The 23,480-nt window shown below is 43.6% G+C and overlaps 2 protein-coding genes across 6 annotated transcripts in view; one reads left to right on the top strand and one right to left on the bottom strand.

Annotated features, from left to right (window-relative positions):
* Positions 1-12,275: 12,275 nt before the first annotated feature.
* MOB3B (MOB kinase activator 3B) overlaps positions 12,276-23,480 on the top strand; it is a 204,158-nt gene continuing 192,953 nt past the window's right edge. For 3 of the 5 annotated variants that reach the window (XM_036106384.2, XM_078061326.1, XM_078061324.1), the window contains exon 1: positions 12,276-12,526. The gene's annotated coding sequence lies outside the window, so the exon portion shown is untranslated. The remainder of the gene's footprint in view (positions 12,527-23,480) is intronic. The other 2 variants (XM_078061325.1, XM_036106383.2) reach the window with 2 other exon arrangements.
* Positions 17,259-17,961, bottom strand: IFNK (interferon kappa). The gene has a single exon (XM_036106386.2). The coding sequence runs from the start codon at positions 17,959-17,961 to the stop codon at positions 17,335-17,337; it is 627 nt and encodes a 208-aa protein (XP_035962279.2). The 3' UTR covers positions 17,259-17,334.

Here is a 23,480-nt window from a genome sequence, read left to right as displayed (position 1 = left end):
CTGACCCAGACCCACACAATCAAGAGACTAAAGCTTCTCTAAGAAGCTAAGAAAGAGCACATTTTAAAAATAACTTGAGCAAATGAGTTCATTCTGGCAAAAACAAACCAGCTCTGTAAAATAAACTTCTTTAGAGTTTCTCAATAGCAGGTCCTGAAAACGTAAACAACCCCAGGGTCCACATGCGCTGAGCCACTCATTGAACAGAAAGTTTCTGGCCCAAATTCTGTCAAAATAAAGAACACCTTATAAAACTAGGAGTCCATGACCATCATGTGAGAACAAGATGAGGGGGGTGTGCAGTGACCCAGCCCAAGGACAATGAGAAAGTCTCACGACCTCAAAATGCTGGCTTTCCAGCCCAAAGCTAAAGTGATGAGGGACAGGGGGCTACAGCTTATGCCTCAGGCCCTTGCTCGGATCCTACCAAGCCCCTGCCTTCTCCAGGGAAAACCAGAGTCTGTTCACTCTCGTGAAATCAGAGGCAGCCCCTGCGAGTTTTACTAGTGTTCTGTTGACAGGAGAATGGACCCACTGAAACTGTAATAACATGCTTGGCCAAAGGAGCCCAGACCATGAAGTTATTATAACTTCATACCCAGCCATAGTCTTTCGAGCATAATAATAATATGTTCTTTCTGATGAGACCCATACTGTTCCAATGAACTTACGCTGAGTTTATCTGCACAAGAATAATAACTTGTTACAAATAATAAATACAGTGATTCTCATTTTATATTTGTTAGCTCTCCTTCAAAACAAAGTATTTTCTCATTGCATGGTGGCAATCTTGTCCTTTCTATATGGGGAGCAATGTGCTAGAATCCATGTCTTAGAATGGACAGAACTTAGAGAAATTCAGAGAAAAGGCACAGGGATCATTTTTAAAAACTAGAAAATGCAACTTATGGGAAAGCATTAAGAAAAACTTGCTATTATTTAATCACAGAGATGTGGGAAATACTGGGATAAACCTGAACATCATATTTCAGGTGTACCAAGACACGGTCAAATTAGCAGCGTATATTGAGTCATGCCTATGTGCCAGGTGCTTTATGAGCAATTTTGCATTTAACCCTCACCATGACCTCATGAAGTGCACATCCCCGTGTACGTGAGGAGAACACTGAAGCATAGGTTAAGTGATTGTCCAAACCTGATAGATATTTTTCACAAATATTCTGCTTTCCTCTCTCTCTTTTCTCACCTGGAAGTTAAGTTGTACTTTCCCTTTCCGTGGAACCCAGGCATGACCACACAACTCTCTTTAACCAATGAAATTTGAGCAAGCAACGTGCGCTGTTTCCAGACAGAAGGTTGGAGAGCCTGTATGAGCTTTGCCTTCTTTCACTCCGCCACGGTGACTATTAACATTCTGGAAAGTGGCTGCTCCACAGCCTTGGTCCTTCAGTGGGGATACAGGAGGGAGCAGAGCCCCCTCTCCCACCCCCATCAGCCCAAGATGAGTGTGTTGCACGAGCAAGACATTAATCTTTGCAGTTCTAAGCCACTGAACTTGCAGGATTGTTTCTGTAGCAAAATCTGACTGATACACTAAGTCAGCCAGCCAGCTGATTGGAACTTGACCTGCCTCTATTACCCCACAGCTTATTCTGAGGTAACATGCTGTGCTGCCTTCCAGGTGGAGAATGATGGCTAAGTGTATTATTCTACCCAGTTTGAGAAGCAGGAAAAAATGGTCTTTACCTCCAGTGACAGAAATTGAGATTCCCCAGGGGGCAGTCAAGACATAAATAAGAGAACTGAGGAAGATCAGGGGAACTTCCATTGAAGATTTACTCACAAGAGAAAAACAGTTCATGTCTTGATGCATTTCCTTCCAGGCATGTTTAATGAACACTTCACATATATTTTCTTAGAGTCCTACTTAAGGGAAAATTTTTTAGAGTTCTGGGCTTGGAATTGTGTTCTCTGCTTCAGGGTCTCTCTCTGGTTTAGTCTGGCTTACTTTCTTATAGGACTCACGACAATAACCTTCTGCTGTATTGGTCAGCACACAAGGTGGTCTTCATTTCCAGTCTACCAGGAACCCAAATATTGCTTTGGATTCCTCCCAAAACAGAGCCTGAGACAAGGACTTGAGTGCAGTTAGTTTATTTGGGAGGTAAGTCCAGGAAGCAGGAGTGAGAGCAGGATGCCTGGGACAAGAAGGAGGAAAAGCCAACCTAAGGATGAATGGTCAACTGGCCCCTTCAGGCTGGGATCTCTAAGTCATGTAAAGAATGCCTCCCATAATTGTCCATCTCAAGGATAAGAGGCTGGAGCGTTTATTCACTGGCTCTCATTCCCTGTTGGTTGACCCTAGGGGTCTGACCTAGCCTCCCTGCAGCACAGCTACTGTGCTCACTCCAGGGCTGGGCAAGCTCCCGCAGCTGTGGAGAATCTTGAGGCAGACAGTAAAATGACGCCTGATGTGTGCTTGAGATCTGGGAAACCAGCCACCGTAAGGGCACTAGAACCGGGGGCACCAGGGATGTTTTCTATACCAAACCTCATCCCTAAACACTAATTTCAGTTCTTGCAGAGCTGATGGATACAAGGTGATACCAAGTTGGGACTGAGAATACCATAGGCAGCCCGTGTGAGTCCTGGACAAGTTTCCTAATGTCTAAAATGAAGGTGTTCATATCTACCATCCACAGTCATTGTAAGTATTTGGTGAGCTAACATGTGAAAATGCCCAGCACAGTTCCTAGCACATTACAGGTGCTTGATAAATATAAGTCCTCTGCCATCCATCTCCAGTAAATGCCATAGGGCTGTCCCAGCCACCAAGGCAAAGGGCGTAAGGGTCCTTGCAACTCTTCACTTGTGCTTTCCTTTTGGTTTTTGAGGCTGACTACAGTTTGAGCAGCAATGAACAGCAACTTCAACTGGAAACCCAGCTCAGCATCTGCTGAGATAAACAGAAAAGAACACAGGAAAGCAAACAGGCAAGGAAAAGGAATGAAAGTGTAATGCAATTTTATAGAAAAGGAGACTTGTTCTTCTGGGACACTGGGTAGAAATCTTAATGAGTTACCTTAATGAGTGTACCTAAATCCTCTTTGGTACAAAGTCACAAAAGGGAAGAGAAAGAAAGGAGGAAGGGAAGAGGGAGGGACAGAGGGAGGGTAAAAAGAAAGAATAAATAAAAGGAAGGAAGGAAATTATCCATTCATCTCTGCAGAGACTCTGCTGAGCATTAGGCAATATGACTTGGGAAAAATTGTAACTGAAACTTTTCTAAAAACCTTTCAGAGAGGTGTTTTTCCTCAGAAAAGCATCATCAGGGCTGTTCAATATCCAAGGCAAGTCTTTCATATTACTAGACATGAAACACTATTGTATTTGAAACTGGCCGGAGGCCATTTAGAAATTCAATAATTATTCAACCCAAGGGGCTTTCCAAATGGTGAAGCAGCATCTTAGGAGGAAATTAATATTGAGCAATGTATCCAGTCTAATTGGAATCTTGAGGAAATGGGGTCCTGAGTAGGTAAAACAGCTGGAAGCTAAAGTAGGTCAGGACAAGTGATCCCCTCATTTTTGTGTCTTGCCTTAATTATGATGTGAAAAGGAGAATCTTGTTTATTTTTTATGCCAGGAGGGCAAGGTGGTGGTTTGGAGACACTCCTTGTTCATTAACAGCCACCTTCAGTCAGACAAGAAAACAGCTTACTTCTTTCATTTCTTTCCACAGATATTCAAGGATAGTTGAGAAGGCACAAAAGACTTTTTTTTTTTTGTTTTGCCAAACATGGCAGTTCGGAGTTAAGGATTGACTTATTAGCCATGGTGGTGAACACTGATCACAAAGATGGTAAAGCTGTGTTTTTTTTTCCCCTTCAAGAGAAAGTCCATGTGAGAGCCTCCTTATTTTCCTATTTGGCGGGGAGGGGGCACAATCAAGTTGGAAGCATCCGTGACACACCAGCCTCTTCTGTCTTCCTTTGCACCTGTCTTCTGTCTTCTGTATGCATCACTTTGAGAACACAACTTCTTAAGCCCATTGAGCACACAGTGGTCTGATTCCGCATCTTAGAAAGACTCACTCTTAAATTGATTTGGGGGATCTATGCTGTCTTTACATGAGACTACCTTAGAGTCCAATTCTCCTGGCAACTAACTCTCCTTAGCTCATATCTACTGACCTATTTTAGGACAATTCCTAGAGGACAATTCGTCTCCATTATTCAGAGTCTGAGGCAGACCACAATGTACTATACCTGGTGAGTGTCAGGCCCAGAACAAAAACATTGTGCTTCTCTCTGGGGAAGAGTCACTTATTCAGGATTCAAATGATTTAAAAAACAAACAAAACCTGAAAAAACACCGTCTGGTAGGGAGATCTGAAGGGACACTGGATCACTATGAAAAACACAAAGAAAAAAAAGAAAAAGAAAAATACAAAGAGATAGCTCCAAAGAGCAGGAAGAAAGATCACAATCTCATTTAAATAAAACTAATTAAAAAAATAACTTGGGAAAGAACATTCACTCTGCTCCTATAGAATGGAAGGCAGGCAATTGTCCATAATGATTCCAAAGCGTACCATCTTGTTTAGCTGCACTGGGACAATTCTGAACTGTGTCACAGGTTTTCCCAGCCCTCAAACCCTGTGACTGTTACATGACTCAGTTCCACTTCCACAAAATGGGATTGATAGAATGTGGATTTCAGAGGAAATGATTATAGACATCTATAATAGTCATTATAAACGGTAAGAATTATGCTAGCAGGAAACATGCTTTAACACGTGGATTCTTGTCATGGCTTGAAATTGCTTAAAAAGTTTTACATATATATGTACTAGATATGTATAAAAGATTTATATAAATATCTTTATACCATATATATTCACATATTATACATATCTTTTGTACACACACACACACACACACATCTCTTCATTATTTCAGTGCCTGGAGGACACATGCACATTCATTTCCAGGACCCAGAGATGCCCCATACAACATTGAGACAATCTCTCCAGGATTATGATCAGTCAGGGTTTTGAAAGCAAAATCAAAGTAGATAAGGAGGAAGTGTGCCTTACTGTTCAAGATTCGTTAAGTAGACAGTTGTGTTAACTCTCATTGCATGATATGAAAAGAAGGACTCTGGGAATGTCTGCTCTTTGTTAGTAAGCTGCCTGTAATAATTATGGTTAGCACACAATGCCAATGGGTAATCAGACTACCAAAATTAATAGGAATAACCTCTCACAAATCTAATTTGAGTGAGCACTGCTCTCCAGAGCAACATGATTGTGAGTCTATGTTTGTCAATGACCGCGCAAACATGTTTTCTCCACTTTACTCTTTTGCAATGTGTTATGATGTTACTATGGTGACGCTCTTATGATATCCTTTTGCTCTCATGGTGCCCTCTCAGTGGAAGCTGTAATGAGGTGGTTTGGCAACAGAATCTTTCTGGGATTTTTCTCATACACCATTGAAGACCAGCATGGCTTTCCTCTTACAGGAAATGCATAAAGCATGAACTGAAAATGGTAGAAAGTAATTTGCACTGACTTGGGTAAAGAATGTGAATGTTATTAATACTATACTAAACTACCCAGAAATATTCTTTTTGCTCCCAATTCTAGGAGATGACATCCCAAGGGACAGTAAGACTTCTAGATTGAGTGTGGAATGTCACACGGCTGAGGGCTAGGGTCTCTTGCCCTCCTGAGGGAGTAGCTATGTGAGGATGATGTGAGAACTATGTGCTGGAAAGAAAAAGAGATGGAGTTTCTGGAGCGCATACCATGTGACAAGCACTATGCTAAGCACATTACATGCATCCCTTGACTGATTATTTATTTACCTTATATTATTTTATATTTACCCCATTTTATATTATTTACCTATATTATTTACCCCATTTTATAAAATGACACAGCTAATATGGGTCTTTCAGACTCTGAAGCCCATTCTGTTAATTACTATGCCACCTTGTCTCCCTAAAATGCATCTTTCATTTTTTTTAAAAGATTTTATTTATGAGGCGCCTGGGTGGCTCAGTCGTTGAGCGTCTGCCTTCGGCTCAGGTCATGGTCCCAGGGTCCTGGGATCGAGCCCCGCATCGGGCTCCCCGCTCGGCGGGAAGCCTGCTTCTCCCTCTCCCCCTCCCCCTGCTTGTGTTCCCTCTCTCGCTGTGTCTCTCTCTGCCAAATAAATAAATAAAACCTTAAAAAAAACAAACCTTATAAAAAAAAGATTTTATTTACTTATTTGAGCTAGAGAGAGAGTGAGAACAAGAGCACGAGCTGGGAGACAGAGGGAGAAGGAGAAGCAGGCTCTCCCGCTGAGCAGGGAGCCTGACTCGGGACTCGATCCCAGGATCCTGGGGTCATGATCTGAGCCGAAGGCAGACACTTAACCTACTAAGCCACTCAGGCGCCCCAAAATGCATCTTTCAGATGATCCTGTCTTCTCTCTTTTCCCTGGAAAAGCTTGGAAGTGAGAATCATAAGTGCTTCCATCCTATTTCCTTAGACTTATTCCATAACTACCTGGAGAGATTTATCTGAAACAGCTTGAAATCTGACAACTTTATCTTGGACAGGCACACCCTTGGGGCCTTTTCCACTGCCATATGGGGACACACAGCAGCAACGGTCATGAGACCTCAAATCAACGTCCCAGTCTTATTAGTTGTGTAATCTGGGGCAAGTCAACTCTTCCAGCCTTAGTTATTTCACCTAGGAAATGGAAATGGCGAAAATTATACTTGTCCAAAGGTCAGGAATAACCTAGTTGCTTTCATTATCTATTTTTGCTCACTTTAGAACCTCTTGGGTCTATGATATATGAGGCTGTGCTCTGGACCTAGAATGACAGATCATGATTGCCCTTTTATAATGTGGCAAACAGAGCAGCCACTCAAAACATTTTATCAGCAAGAAGTTCACTTTTGTCTTCTACTTACTGCCTTTTGACTTATAGCTTCAGACATTGCTTTGGCAGCTCCTTCAGGTAAACTTTCTCCATTAATAACTTAATGAAAATCATTACATTTCCTTTGATCTCTAGCCTAGCATTCGGGATCCCAGCTCTTATCATCTAACTGCACAGAGTCCCCATACCAACTAGATTAACCTTGGTTTCCAGGACACATCTAGCATTTTTCTACCTTCCTGTATCTTTACAGGTTTTCTGTACCTGAAACAACTTTTCTAACTCCAACGATGTCCACCATCTTTATTTATTTATTTGTTTTGATTTTTTTTTTAAGATTTTATTTATTGGGGCACCTGGGTGGTTCAGCCGGTTAAGCATCTGCCCTCGGCTCAGGTCATGATCCCAGGGTCCTGGGATTGAGCCCCATATCGGGCTCCCTGCTCAGCGGGGGTCTGCTTCTTCCTCTCCCTCCGTGCTCTTTGTCTCAAATAAATAAATAAAATCTTAAAAAAAAACAAAACTCAAAAATATATTTAAAAAATATTTTATTTATTTATTTGAGAGAGAAGCAGAGAGAGTGAGAGAGAGAATACAAGCAGGGGGAGGGGCAGAGGGAGAAGCAGACTCCCCGCTGAGCAGGGAGCCCAGTGCAGGGCTTGATCCCAGGACTCGGGGATCATGACTTGAGCTGAAGACAGACGCTTAACTGACTGAGCCACCCAGGCACCCCAATGTCACCATCTTTAAGTCCAGCTCAAATGCCACATCCTCCTTGAAGCTCTCCACAGTCAACTCCATCCAGAATTAATCTTGTCTCCATGCTCCACAGAAATGTATTGGTCTCTTCTATACCTTCCCCTCCCCCACAGTCTCCCTTGTATTATTGCTAGTCGTATTTCTCTAACAGGTTATAAGCATCTTGAGGGCAAGATCCCGGGCAGCCTATTGCTGCATGATAGTGGCAGGGGAGTGTGAGGATTCCAGCTATGGGTTTAAGCCACACTGCCAAGTCTAAAACCTGCCTACATGATGTACTAGCTGCATGTCCTTGGGTAAGTTCCCTTATCTTTCTGGTCTGTAATTTCTTCACCTGTATTTCCTGCATAGGGACCTTGTGAGAATTAAATGAGACATTCCATGTAAAGTACTTAGCAAGTACCTGATGTATTGTAGGTGCTTAACAGATGTTAAACATTTGCAATACCTATAATGAGTTCTCTTCATTAATTAAGTCAACACATATTTGAAGGCCATATTAGCGTGTTCAGGTGGTATAACAAAATACCATAGACTGGATGGCTTAAACAACACACATTTATTTCTCATAGTTTTGGGGACTGGGAAGTCCAAGATCATGATGTTGGCCAATGTGGTTCCTGGTGAGAGTCTGTTGTCTTACAGATGGCCTCCTTCTCACCCATGTCCTCACATGGCAGAGAGACAACAATCGCTCTTTTATTGTTTCTCCTTATAAAGTCACTAATCTCATCATGAGGGCACTACCCTTACCACTTCATCTAACCAAAAGGCCAGAAGCAATAACCCTAACTACCTCTTAAAGGCTCCATCTCAAAATACCATCACATTGAGGGTTAGGGGTTCCACATATGCATTTGGGGACAGAGGGAGGTGGGATATAATTCAGTCCATAGTGAGCATCTATACATTTATTGAGCTAGTCCGAGGATAGAGTAATAGACAAAATAGATAAAAACCCATGTCATGTAGAATTTACATTCTAGTAGAAAGAGTGAGACTGTGGTAGACAGAATAACGGCCCCCCCAAAGGTCCACATGTTTATCTCCATAACCTGTGATCATGTTACATTACATGGCAAGTAGGAATTGGAGTTGCAGACAGAATTAAGGTCACTAATCAGCTGACTTTAACATAAGGAGATAATCCTGGATTATTTGGATGCGCTTGGTGTAATCCCAAGGGATTTATAAGTGGAAGAGGGAAGTGGAAGAGGAAAGCAGAAAGGTCAGAATGAAGAAAATGAGATCTTGACTGCTGTTGCCGGTTTGGGAGATGGAGAAATGGAACCACAGGCTGAAGTATGTGGGCAGCCTCTAGAAATCAGTAAAAACAGGGAAACTGATTCTCTCTCCTCTATAGACTTCAAAGAGGAACACAGCCCTGCTGACACCAATGAGACCTGTGTTGAACGTCTAACCCCCAGAATATAATAAATTTTATTGTTGTATGTCATTAAGTTTGTGGTACTCTGTTACGGCAGCCATAGAAAATTAACATGGGCAGAAAACAGAAAATGAACACAGGAATATTGTGTGTGTGTATATATACACACACAATATATATATATATGTATGTATTGTATATCAGATGGCAATAAATTCTATGAAGAAATATACTATATATATATATAGCATATCAGATGACAATATATATATTGTATATCAGATGGCAATAAATTCTGAGAAAATTGGAGCAGGGAATATGGATAGGGAGTGTTAGAAGGGGAAGGTGATAATAATTTTAAGCAGAGTTGAAAGAGGAGCCCAAGGAGGATCTCCAGTTTTACTGGAATCACATTGGCTGCTTTACTGAGAATAGCATATATGGGGGGGCAAGGTGGAAGCAGGGGGGCCAGATAGAAGGTTATTGCAGTAATACTAGCTACAGGTATTTGTGGCTTGGACTGAGGTGGTGGAAAGAGGTCTATCAGCATTTGGATATCTTTCGAAGGTAAAACCAATGAGATTTGCTGATAGATTAGAAGTGGAACAGAAAAGGAGAAAAGTCAAAGATGATCCTGTGATTTGGGGCTTTAAGCCAATGAAAGGTTGGAGAGGCCATTCACCAGGATGGGGAAGACAGCAGTGGAGCAAATTTGAGGGAGAGGATGGGTGTATGTTGGGTGGACCCTTGGTACCCGAATCCTTCCCTTCCCCTAGTCTTTCCCTTCAGATTGCTTTTCGCTACAAGCCAAGAACCATACACCATAAGGAATAATAGCCAGTGGGAAACAGTGTCTTGTTCAATTCATGATGGAGCTCGTTTGCTGTATAACACCTATGCAGAGCTCTGATAAAAGCTGGACTGGAGAATGAGGGGTAGCCCAGGATGCTACAGATGGAATGTTTGTGTCCTCCCCAAATTCATCTGTTGAATCCTATACCCCAGTGTGATGGTTTTGGGAGGTGGAGCTTCTGGGAGGTGATCAGTCATGAGGGCCGATGCCTTATGAACGGGATTAGTGTCTTTATAAAAGAGGCCTGAGAAAGCTCCCTGCCCCCTTCTGCTTTGTGAGGACACAGTGAAAAGCTGCCTATGAGAAAGCAAGCCCTCACCAAACACTGAACCTGCTGGCATCTTGATCTTAGACTTCTCAGCCTCCAGAACTGTGAGAAATACCTTTCTGTTGTGGGGAAGCCCCCAAGCTTTGTTGTAGTAGCCCCACCAGACAAAGACACAGGAGGACCAAGGAGGGCTTGAATCTAAATGCTGGCCCTTCAGAGCACATTGTGAAGGTGAAGCCACCCTCTTCCAGCCCACGAGGTCACAGGCAGAGAAGCTGGGCCAGAGAGTTGGCAAGAGCTGGGGCACCATTCGCCACACTGACCCCGCTCCCTGATAGAAATTATCCAGGAAATATTGATGGCTCCCTCCCAATCACAAGATTTACCATTCCCCCCCAGGAAAGAAGCCACTAAGGGGCTGGAAGTGGGATGAAAGTCCTCTCTTCCCACAGGCAAAGCTGAAATGCAAGGAGAGAGGGAGAGATGGTTCCATTAATGTTTATTGATTAGAATTGAATGCCCTCTTCACCTGCACATGCACTGCTCATCTGTAGCCTGGAGAGTGAGTCCTATCTCCAAGGGCAGAAGTTGGATCTCAATGTTCTGCTTCAGTTTTTGAGCCAAGAAACCTTATTTTTCCTCTCTTGACAGGACAGAAAAGATCCTGCCATGGGAATTGTTAGGCAGACAACAGACTTCCCAATTAGGGACTAGCGAGTTAAAGGAAAGGACCATTAAAGGTAAACTGGGGTAATTCAGAGACACTTCCACCCTGGTTGTTCTGGATGATGACCAGCATTCTGATTGCCATGAGGTCAAAAGGACAAAAGGAGCTTTAAAAGCAGTGACTAGGGTTTGAGGCAGTTTGGAAATGAAATTGCATTACTCAATAATGTAGAGAATCATTGCTAAATGGCTGTATATTTGTATCTGACTATTTTCCCCTCTCATGTTTGAGTTTCATATTCACAATCTCCACTATCTTTGCATTGCCCAACTGACATAGAATTAAATGAAATCATTTAATCCAGTGTTAAGATCATTAGACCATGACTATTTGGCTATTTATTAAATATTTCTTACAATATCAGAAATGACTTGATATTGCAGAAGATGTGTGTGGTTTTAGAGGTTCTCATTTAGTAGTGGTGGAAACCACTTTTGGGCGGAGGATGTTAACCCCTCACGTGTCTTAATTTCTACTTAATATATTTCCATACTTCCTGGTGTCTGGGTGGCTCAGTGGGTTGAGCGTCTGCCTCCGGATCAAGCCGTTCGTTGGGCTCCCTGCTCAGCAGGGAGTCCGCTTCTCCCTCTGCCCTTCCCACCCATCCACCCCCGCCCCTGCTTGTACACACGCGCCTTCTCAAATAAATAAATAAATAAATAAAATCTTTGGGAAAAAATATATATCCATACCTCTTTAAAGTGTGTAGTCAGAATTGTAAAATGCAATCCTTAGTCATTTGGTACTCTTCAATCGATATGTATTAAGGTGCTATAGAGGAATAAAAGGATGTAGAAGACATTATTTTCCTTAGGAAGCTTACATCTAGTGACTCCTACTATTAAGAATACTTTCTATGTTTAGTTTACCCTTAAAACCATCCAGCAAGGTAGATAATGCTCTCCCAATTTACAGAGGAAAATACTGGTTTAGAGGTCATAGACCAAAATCACACAGTAGAAAGTCGCAGGGTGTGCCTGGGCTTCCAAGGCTATGCTCATTTCACTACTCCCAGGTTGTTCTAGTAAATCCGCCAGAATCTCAGTATTTTCCAATGATTAATGCTCCCTTCTGTCAGTATTTTCCAATATAGTCTTTTTCAACAAGTCAGAAAATCTTGGAGAAGGTGATTTCCCCCTTTCTAGGTGCCTTGGCTGTGTGTGGACCCAGAACGCGTCCTTTCGGATGCGTTATCTTCTTCTCCGCCCTCATGAGAGGGTCCCGGTCTTTTCCGCAGGGCGCGGAGCCCGCGTAGACCGCCCATTCCCCACCTCTGCAGGAGGCAAGAGGAGTCTCCAGGCGACCTGACTTCTCTTCCCCACGGAGCTGCCATTTCGCGGGCGGCCGCCAGGGGTCCCCTCTCGGCGCCCCGCGAGATAGCCGCGCGCTGGGCGCGTGTGGGGGCTACTTCGGAGCGGCGGCTGCTGGAGCTCGAGCCCCGCTCTCGCTCGCCCGCGCGCTCCTGGAGACCGCGCGTGCTGGCCCCTCGCCGCTCGCCCCGAGCCCGCCGCGTGGATCCGCAAGCGTCGCGCGTCCGGCCCCCGGCTCACCCTCTTCCTCTGGCGCCGGCTGCGGCTGACCCGGCGCAGGAGCCGACAGGGCCGCGGGCTGAAGGTAAAAGCCCACGGTGAGTGAGAGACCGCGCGGGGCGAGGCGAAGTGGCGCCGCCCGGCAGCTGCTCGCCCCCAGTGGCGCCCGGGCGGGCCGGGGTGCGGGGCGCACCTGGGGGCGGGCGCAGCGGGGGGTGGGATGGGGTGGGGGGCGGGCGGTGGCTCCGGGGCTGGGATCCGCGTCAGACCCCTGCCCGCGCCTCGGCTCAGGCCGGCTCCTCGCGCGCCCTTCTCGGGCGGGAACGAGAGTCCAGTCCCCAGCCCGGGCTCCGGGGCCTTGACCGTGAAAGCTCTATCAGTAAAATGCATCTCCCCGCGGGGCACAAGTGCGCCCCGGAGCCGTCCCGAATCGCGGGTGACTGCCGCGTGCGGGTCGGGCTGCGGGTGGCGGGAAGACAAACTTTTGCGAAAGTGCGCCTGGGCCGAAGCACGGCGCTCAGGGCGTGTGCGGAGGCTCGACGCGGTCTCCGCTGGGGAAGCCCGCTCCGCCGGCCCGCTCGCCCCGGGCACCGTCGGAGCTTCGGGGAGGGAGCGCGTGGGTGAAGGACGGACAAAACCCTGCTGACCCCTTGGGCCAACAACTGTCAAACATCTGGAAGCCAGCCCCTCCCTCCCCCTGCGCCGAGGAAGGTGAAAATCCCTCAACTTCCCTTTGATTGTCCTCCCGGCCTTGGGACGCCTCTCGGAATGGAAAAGGGCCGACCTCTGGTGCCTGGCAAGTGAGTACCGGGGACCCCCAAGCCCCTCAGGCTCCCCCTTCACCCACCTTCCTGACCGCCTCCCAGATGTCCTCCCCGCAGGGACCACGCCACAGAGCCCGTGGAGATTGTGACGAATGGCCTTTTGTTTCTCCGCGTCTCCCCTATTGTTTGCCTTTGCAACATCTGGCGGGGCTCGCGGAGAGAAGGACGCCCCCGGGGTCCTCCCCGCACTCCCCCCGCCCCCCGCCGGCCACACGGCCGGCTCCCGCCCGGGATCCCCACGGGGGAAGGCGAGGAGCCCGACCCCGGCGCGGCCGCCGCACCCAGGCCCTGCGGTTAGAGGGCGGAGGGAAAGTTGCTGCTTCCCCGCCTCCTCGGCTGCCTGGGGCCCGGGGCGCGTTTCTCAGATCTGATCCCAGACGCGCCGCGAAGGGCGCAGCCGGAGAGAAGTGCTGCTCTCCCGAGAGTGAAAGCGACCTTCCGCCCTCCGCCAGGGTGTTTTGGGTGGCTCCAGTGGATTTAAATCTCCGCCCGAAGGCCTGTGGCTGGGCCGCTTCCAGGGCCGCGGGACGGGATCAGGGCACTTTTGGTAGGCAGAAAGCCGAGGTTCTGGGCTCTGCGAGTTTCCAAGGGCTGGAGAACAGGCGAGAGTGGAGAAGGAAGTAACCCAAGAAGCCTCAAGACTTTGCCTAGAAGTAGTGGTTAGGTGGCTCCCTCCAGATTGAACGTGCAATTTTGACTTGGGGTAGGGCTCCAAGTTTAAATCCCGGATCCCCTGTCAGCATTTAGAAAAAGCAAATCGGAGGATACCGCATAGACGCCGTGGGGGCAGAGTTCCCGCCAACAAGTCCTTGTGAACCAGTGGCTTGGGACTGCCTCCGAGTTCCCCCTGGGGGTGCGCCTGTTAGATTACAGGTGACCCTGTTTCTGTGCCTTCCCTCACAAGTTAGATGCTTACACATCGTGCTTCTTCTTAGTGAGTGTGGATTTAAAAAGAAGAAGAAGAAGAAGAAGAAGGGCAAAAGCAAAGTAGCTACTCTGAGAAGGCAGGGTTCCCGTCCGGTGCCCCGACAGTCGTTTTGCCTGTGAGGGGAGGCCAAGCCTGTGCACCTGTTAGAACCTCTACATGCTCAGCTTTACTATAGTGATGTTACCAGCTTTTTCTGATGGAGGCCCAATCGTCCCTATTCCAAGGAAGCACAGTTAAACACTCTTTACCGTCTACCTTTGATCCCTTCCCCAAGCCTGGGGAGGGAGGAAGCAAGCTTCCATCGGAATGCTTGTGACTTAGGTGCCCACTCAAGCATTTTAAGTGGGAGCTCTGCACAGTTCTGCACAGTTCTAGGGGTTTTCCCTTTACCTGACTTAACAGAAATTTGACTTCCATTCAATAAATAGAAAAACAAAGACTACTAAGGAAGGTGGACACAGAGCACTTTGGCAATTTCTGGATTATTACCAGTGGCACCAACAAAAGAAAAAAAAGCAAAATCTTTGAAGCACTGGAAGGCACTTTACAAACGTCTCATTATGAAAATGATGGCTAAGGAAGGATTCCTTTGAAATTTAGCAGCAGGAGAGAAGCAACAAGGCAGACCTGGGTTGCTCAAGAAGTGCCCAAAGGCATCATTAACCAAGTGAAAGGGCAGTGTTTGTCCCAGTCTACCCCCAGTACGGAAAACAGGGTAATTGTAGTGGAAGATGAGCTTGTACAGTTTCTTTAATTTTAGAATTAACCTCCCTTCCCCGGAATCATCGTAGAAAAAATAGAAAATACAGAGAGGTAAAAATGAAGGCAAAAGGAAGGGGGTGTATTATAAATAAGCCTCTAGTGAACGCTCTTATCCAATGATTTCCTTGGATAAATTTCTGGAGCTTAGTATATAGCTAGGTTGAAGGAGTTAATGCATTTTTTAGGATATTTAAGATTGCCATATCGTCCTCTAGGGAAGTTATGCCACTTTACCTGCTGTCTAACAATATACAAGAGGATTTTTTCTTCCTGTATCCCGCACCCCACTCACATTCTATATTATAATCACTCTTTTTCATTTCTGCCAGATGGATAGGGGGTACGCTCTTGTCTTCTTTTGTATTTCTTTAACCACAAATGAGATTAAACATTTTTCCTGTTGTCTTTTAGTATTTCTTCCTTTATGATGATGCCAGTTTATGTCCTTAACCTATTTTTTTTCAGTGGGAATGTTCTCCTTTTTCTGACTAGAGGTGCTGTTAATAAAAGCATGCTGTTCTGACTTCTGACCCTGCCCTTGTAATCGGACAATCTTTATTGACTCGAAGTGCCAATTCTCTTCCCTCTAGCGTAGCAAACATTTGGCAAGACTGCAGCCATAAATTACTGAAAGAACTGACATGATCTCGGTAGAGTTATTAGGGAGACTATGCAAAAGCATTATTAGAGAAATTCTTGGAAAATACCAAGTGTATACTTTCTGCTTAGTAGCTTGCATGCCCCAACATCTTTACAGTTTATGGTGCCTTTTTTTTTTTTTTCATTTAGAACAACTCTTGATGAGCTGTTTTTACTAAATGGATTTTACTAACTCATTTTATTTGCATTCCTTCCACTGATAACCAGGATACCATAATCCACAACTTTTAACTTTTGCTGGAAATTTGCCTCAGTTTTATAAGACTCTCTGGCTTTACCATTTGAGTCCTGTGCTGAATGAACTTTGAATCTAAACAGTTCAGGAGCTTGCTTTTGAAACAGTATAGCAGGAGAGGTTTCCCAAGGGTGGAACCAGGTACTTTTGTGCATTTGCATTTGTGTAGCCACAAATCTCTATGTTAATTCTTGCTTGAAGGTACAGGATTCTGAAATGGGGAGAAGGAGAGAGAGGAAGAAAAAAAATTAATTTCAGCTGGATGATGGATTAATACAGATGAAGGATCACACAAGAAAATTTAAGTAAATAATCTAGGTAATCTGGATACAAATAATTTCTTAAAAGATAAACTATATTAAAGTGTCATGTATTATTATAACTAGTTTACTTAACAGACAGAGAGTGGTCTTCTATTTGGGAAAATCCAATATGAAAATCAATGTGAAATATGACTGCAGGTACTTCATCTCAGGCATTTAAAAAATACGGAAAAGGGGCTCAGATGGTTAAGTGTCTGCCTTCGGCTCAGGTGGTGATCCCAGGGTCCTGGGATCAAGCCCTGCTTCGGGCTCCTGGCTCAGCGGGAAGCCTGCTTCTCCCTCTCCCTCTGCTTCTCCCCCGCTCATGATCTCTCTCTCTCTGTATCTCTGTGTCTCAAATGAATAAATAAAATCTTTGAAAAGGAAAAAAAAAAATAATAAAAAATACAGAAAAACAATGAAAGGCAGATATATTTTTCTGCAGCGTTTTCCATGCTGTTGGATGTAGAAATCAAATAGTATGCAGTACGAATGAACTGTGTTTTCTACCTTAGAATCATTGTCTCTCAAAGGTTTGAGTGAGAACTTAATGGCCATCTAATTCAACCATCTGATATCATTGAGTATCTTCATTCTCTTAAAAAAATAAAATTCCATCCTACAAACTATATCATTTCAAACAAACCAAACTGAGAAGCAAATAGGACAAAAATTTCACTTTTTTTTTTTTTTTTTTGAGTGGGGAGAGAAAGGGAGGGTTTTAACTCTATGAAAGCTTGTATAAGCTCCTTTAACATGCTCAACTTTTATAGAGTAAACAGCCTTGGCAGCGTGACAGTTAAATCACCGAGGTGTTTCATTTTGCAACATTCTCTCATTCATATCCTCTACCATTGGCTTGGTGAAGTTCAAAGGTGGTAGAGCAAAACAAGTACAAAATAGCAAAAGGGAAGAGGAAGAAAAGAGTCGAACATGGAGAGGATCTTACTCCTTTAAAACTATCTTCAGAACTTTCTAACAAGACTCTTGGTACCCAGAGGACAACTGGCATCACCTCTTAGAAATGTGGATGTAGCTGATGTCTCAAGGCCAACTTTAGAGACAGTAAACATTACCTAAATCACTGCCACTCCAACAGTGGGCAGGCTTATAGGATAGCCCAATAATTCTTAAAAAGAAGAGAAAGAGAAGGAGATGTTGGAGAGAAAAGGAATTTTAATTCTAAAAATATACCTTATTTCTTCCTGAGTAGTACTGCAAATTTCTGAAAGTAGTAGAAACATCTTCTGATTTCCACTCGGATGATTTCCCAGGCACAGTGACTGTATTTCTTTTCTTTCAGGAAGTTGTCTATCCTATTGAAATATCTCCTCAGTTCTAGGTTGCTCAGCTGGGAGACCATAGCTCCTGACCAGTTCATTCTGTGCTCTTCCATCTCTTTGGAGTCTTCCTTTTCTTTCTCCTCTTCCTCCAAGCATTGTTCCAAGTACTGCAGCTGCTGATAGAGTCCAATTTGGATTTGTTTCAGATAGTCCTTTTCCCAAGTGGATTTGAAGGTGTGCTGACTGAAGATGTTGAAGGCCTGTATGGACATTTCATAGAAGGCCTCCTTGATGTACCTTTTCACAGGCTGGGTGTGTGATAGGATCTCTTGGGGCAACTCAAAAGCTGTGGTTTCTTGTAGGCACTCTATGGGAAATGAACTGCTCGTACTGCTCAGAAGTCTCAGATTTTGCCAGGTGACTTTCTTCAGGTGAAAATGCAGCAAGTCACAGTCCAGAGAGAGGATGCCAGTGATGAGCAGACCCACAAGGCATGCAGGCCACAAACACGTCCGAAACATGTCAGGCTTAGTGCTCATTTTTTTTTCCCAAGCTAAAAAATCCACCAGGCTCAAGGTTGACAGTGATGTTTTAGGTCTTAAGTACTCCTTCGTGTGCCTTTATACACCTGAATAATCTTCAGTGGGGAGGAGTTTTCTCATTCCTCATTTTATGTTTCTCAGGGTTTCAGCCCCTTTCCTTTGCCTCTGAGGTTTGTTTTGACTTTGGGTGACTACGCTGACTTTGGAAATGCTAATCTTTTTCTTTAAAGTGAGCAAAGCATTACCATTGCATTACCTTAGTTGTCTGGATGACCCATCCCAGTACTATAGGATTGTCATAACAAGATTGATAACAGTATTTCAGAAAGAACTGAAAGTTCTGACTCTATACCACTTATTCAACATTATTACGTAAGAGAGCCATCCATTAAAGAAATTATCATCATTTTTTTTTTAAATTTTTTTTAATATCTGGCCATGTAGCCAAACATCTTCTCTCATTGAGTTAATCATAGACATTGGCCACATGACTTTAATTATTTGACTGCAAGACCACCAGAATATAACATAGCTTAGTTTTCTCTGATCTTGTTAAATTAAGCTTCTCTATTTGGATATTTTCTCTTTATTTTACTTTTCTGGGTTTCAAAGAAGATGAAAAACAGAGTTGGTCAATTGAACATGGCACTTACTATAAGCTGGCTTGGTTTTCTGTTGTCATTAGAAAATGTTGATACTCTCCAACTATCCTTTCCTTTAGTTAAACCTAAATTAGCGCTTCCCATGGCTGCCTAACATTACACATGCCTCTGATACCTATCATAGAAGTACTTACTACCTATATTACTCTATGTGTGTGCTCTCTAAATTCTGATTTTGCAGATTTTATGAGGTGACTAACCTGGAAAAATACTTTGGAAAATGAGCCCTTTAATATTTTATAATTATAACATTATAAATTGACAAAACCTTCCTAGAGAGCAAAATGATAATATGTATCAAAAGTCTTAAAAATGTACATGGTCTTTGACTCAACAGTTCTTCCTCTAGGAATTTATCCCCAAGAAATAATGATGGACATCTTTAAAGACTTAGCTGTCAGGAAGTTTATCACAGAAAAAAAATGGAAAACAACTTAAATGTTCAGTAGTAGATAGGTGGTTAACTAATTCATCAGTAGAAAATTTCTTTGTAAGCATTAAATATTATGTTGTGGGAATATATTTGGTCACTTGGATAAATTCACTTTGTAGTTTAAAACCAAGCTGACATGGATAGCATATAGAGTCTGATAGCATATTTGTGAAATACCTACATGTGCATATATGTGCAGAAAAAAATCTAGAAGTGCACATGCTACAAATATTTTCTCTGACTAGAAAAACATGCATTTGCAATGTGACCAATATGTACTGCTTTATTTGCTTAAACATTTCCATTTTAGGATACTTTCAAAGGAAATGTGAATTTACCCCAAGACTCAGTTCTCATTCCATAGAATAACATAAAGTATGTGGGAGTTCAGTGTACCATTTTTGTAACTTTTCAATAAAAATATATATGTTTATATATATATACATATATTATTAAACATACACACAGAGTCTATAAAGTGCAAAGCATCTCTGAAGGCCATACCTGCTTATATAGCTCATATAACTTCTTCCATCTAAAACTTGTTACCTTGTCCTAGGCAGAACTGCTTGTCCCTCTTGGGGGCTTTTAAATGCTTTGTCCCCCTTCATTATGGCTTTTTAAAGTGCATAATTGTTTAAGTGTTGATTTCCCAACTTTGTATACTTCTCCCTCCCCTACCCACTTAGAATGATTAGACTACTTTGCGCTTATTTGAGACATTTCAACCTTACTAACCAAACTCCTAGTTTGTTCAATTGAATTACTGTGCTACAAGGTTCTGCTCGTAGGTGAGGGAGGTGGCGGCAGATTTGGCTGTTGTCAACCATCTTGAAGGTCCCTCTATTTTCTGCCATGTACAGTTTTGTCATTTTATCCTGCTCAGCCCAAATTTCCTCCCTTTATAGTCGTTCCATATCACATCCTCATTTATTCAAAACTGTATTTTTATTTTTTATTTTTATTTATTTTAAAGATTTTTATTTTTTATTTGTCAGAGAGAGAGAGGGAGAGCACAAGCGGGGGGGGGGGGTTGCTGCAGGCAGAGGGAGAAGCAGGGAGAGAGAGAAGCAGGCTCCCCTTTGAGCAAAGAGCCCTATAAGGACTCTATTCCAGGACCCTGGGATTAAGACCTGAGCCGAAGGCAGATGCTTAACCAACTGAGCCACCCAGGCATCCCTCAAAACTGTATTTTTAGCTAGTACCACATGCCAATCACTGGGCAGGTCTTGAGGATGGAGGAATAAGGTATAGTCCATGATCTCAAGGAGTCCATTATTGAAGAAGCAGGCACATTCTGAGTGTGTTAGGTAGCAGGAGTAATTCATAGGTCTTCCCTACAGCATGGACCTCATCCCCATGTGCTGTAAATGTTAATTGATGCTAATGGTGACAAGATTCATGACAAAGAAGGAAAGATGACTGACAAGCATATCTTCCACTGTTAGCTTTTTAAAAATTCTTTCTTTTTTTTTTTTTTTTTTTTAAGATTTTGTTTATTTATTTGACAGAGAGACACAGCGAGAGAGGGAACACAAGCAGGGGGAGTGGGAGAGAAGAAGCAGGCTTCCCTCCGAGCAGGGAGCCCGATGCGGGGCTCAATCCCAAGACCCCGGGATCATGACCTGAGCCGAAGGCAGACGCTTAACGACTGAGCCACCCAGGCGCCCCAGCTTTTTAAAAATTCTTATCTTTGCCTGATTTTGCAAATAAAAATACAGAACACCCATGCAGTATTTGGGAAGTACCTGTACTAAAAAATCACCCATAATGTACCCCAAATCCAAATTTAACTGGGTGTCCCATTATTTTACCTGGTAACCCTATCCACCATACAAACTCCCATTGACCTCTTAGAGTAGAACTCAGGAAGCCCTTTACAAGAAACTATTCCTCTGCCAGCTGCTCACCTCATGCAGAGGTGCATTCAGTTGCCTAACTTTGTGCTGGCTTTACTTGTGTGCATTTCCCTAAAAACTGTGCGCACCACACTCCCAAGGGGCACCGGTCATACTAAAAATATTACATGGGTGCATGCACATGTGTACACACACATACATACAAATTGCTCTGATCTGAAGCATTATTGGATGATCAGTCATAGGTCTTGCCTCTGTTCTGCAAAAGCCATGCCATGTGAGTGTATCTCAAAATATCAAAAAAATTGAAAACAATGACAGTGTAAGGAAATGTTTTTATCACAAAATTTGTCTGTTACAACTGCTCCATCTGTCATTATTGTGTTGCCATAGCTAATGTTATTTCCATGATATCTGCTCTTATTTCTCTAGCATGTCTTGAGATCATTTATATGTGGTCAGGGGCTGCCCTGTTGTTGATAGAACTGTGTAAAGTCCATATGGATTACAAGGTGAACAGTAATAGGCAAGACACAATGTGTTTGACAAAATGGAGATGAGACATTTCAGTCTAGACAGGATTGCTGTGATTCAGCTCTGGAGCATTTAGTATTCTCTGGTAGGATTTATTGCTCTCCATGAAAAGGCAAGTTTCAAACCAAGGTGAGCCTAACATGTTGATCATCTCTCACTCACTCCACTCTTGCTGTTTCTTCCCAGACATGTCCTCTTGTCTGGGATAAATATTTATTTATTTATTTAAAAGATTTATTTATTTATTTATTTATTTGAGAGAGTGAGAGAGAGAATGAGCAAACAGAGGGAGGGGGAGAGAAAGAACACTCAAACAAAATTCCTCCTGAGCACGGAGCCTGATGCGGGGCTCAATGTGGGGCTCAAGATGGGCCTCGACATGGGGCTTGACATGGGGCTTGACCCCAGGACCTTGAGAACATGACCTGAGCCAAAATCCAAAATCAGGTAATTAACTGACTGAGCCACCCGGGCGCTCCTATCTTGGATAAATATTTTAAAAAGTAGTTGCCATTGCAGAGAGGACAGGGTCTTATTTTAATTACTGTCAGCTTGCATGCAGTCATAGGTTTCCTGACATTTATGAATAACAAAGAAAGGCATTATTATGGGAAAATTTAAGTGGACTTTTCTTAGACTGACAGAAGACTCACATGCCCCAATTTTTAGGATTTCTTTAGGGTCCAAGCAATGCTTGGGTTTGGGGGTAGTGTCCAGGAATAATCTACTGGAGCCAGGGGGTGTGGGAAAGGATCTCTTCTTGCCAAGACCCCTGCGCCTTGGTAGCCTGTGAAGTACAGAATCTAAATAATAGAATGTGGGGTTGGAAGGACAGTTAGAGATAGACCATTGGGGTCAGAGGGGTGAATTAGCAAAGGAGGAAACCCTGAGTTAAGTCTGCCACCCCTAGTATTTCTCAAGGTTATTTAGAATTCTGTAGATAATGACTGGTTTCCCAGATTCCTGGGTCACTTCAGGCCTGGAGAAGTGGCTTGGAATGAGTTTTCTGAGAGATTTCCCCTATGTCTGAAATTAATGTGTTTATGTATTCATTTACTTATATCTCCAGTGCTTAACACATAGTATATGTTCAATAAATATTTATTGAACAAATAGGTGTATGTTTCACTATTTTACCTTATGACTTTATCTTAATTTAAATTGAATTTCAGATCAGTTCAGCAACCTCTTGGTAGAACTATAGCTTTGAGGGGCGCCTGGGTGGCTCAGTCGTTAAGCGTCTGCCTTCGGCTCAGGTCATGATCCTAGGGTCCTGGGATCGAGCCCCGCATCGGGCTCCCTGCTCGGCGGGAAGCCTGCTTCTCCCTCTCCCACTCCCCCTGCTTGTGTTCCCTCTCTCGCTGTGTCTCTCTCTGTCAAATAAATAAAATCTTTAAAAAAAAAAAAAAAAAAAAGAACTATAGCTTTGAGCAAGTCCCTTAAACTTTCTATACTTCATCTGTAAATAGGGATAATGAGAACCCCATTAGGTGGTTGTGGAGATATAAATTGCTGAGAATGGTGCCTGGTACATAGTAAGTGATCAGTAAATGATACACACCGTCATCATTGTTGTCGTCATTATCATCATCCATTGCCTACAGTGTTAGACACAGTGACAGATTCTAAGAATACAGGGGCAGGAAAGCCAGATGTAGTCCCTGTTCTTGCAGAGGTTCCTGGAGGCAGTGAGTCCTGAGCTGAATCTTGAAAGGCAAGAACTGATGGAAGTTTGAATTAGGACAATGATAGTAGGTATGGAAGGGAATTATCTAGGAGGTAAGATTGGCAGGTCTTGATAAGTGATTTGGAGTGGGAGGCTGAGGAAGTGGAACTGGACCAGGAAAAAGCCCAGTTTTCTAACTAGGTATGTGGTTGTGCCACCAACATAGAGGTAGCATATGAGAGGAGCAGGCTTCGGGGAGCAACTGGTGGGTTTTGTTATAGGTGAGTTGTTTGGAGATGTCTATGGGTTAGCCAAGTGGAGATGTTCATCCAGCAGTTGGATGTGTGGGACTAAATGAGGAC

The sequence above is a fragment of the Halichoerus grypus genome, chromosome 14 (genome assembly GCF_964656455.1).
Source record: "Halichoerus grypus chromosome 14, mHalGry1.hap1.1, whole genome shotgun sequence".
In the NCBI taxonomy this organism is placed as follows: Eukaryota; Metazoa; Chordata; class Mammalia; order Carnivora; family Phocidae; genus Halichoerus; species Halichoerus grypus.
The sequence above is the reverse complement of the archived record's forward strand: the minus strand, read 5'-3'. Positions and strand labels throughout refer to the sequence as shown.

Bases quoted from the DNA above. Each gene is read 5' to 3' on its own strand.
- IFNK (XM_036106386.2), bottom strand. From the start codon at position 17,961: ATGAGCACTAAGCCTGACATGTTTCGGACGTGTTTGTGGCCTGCATGC.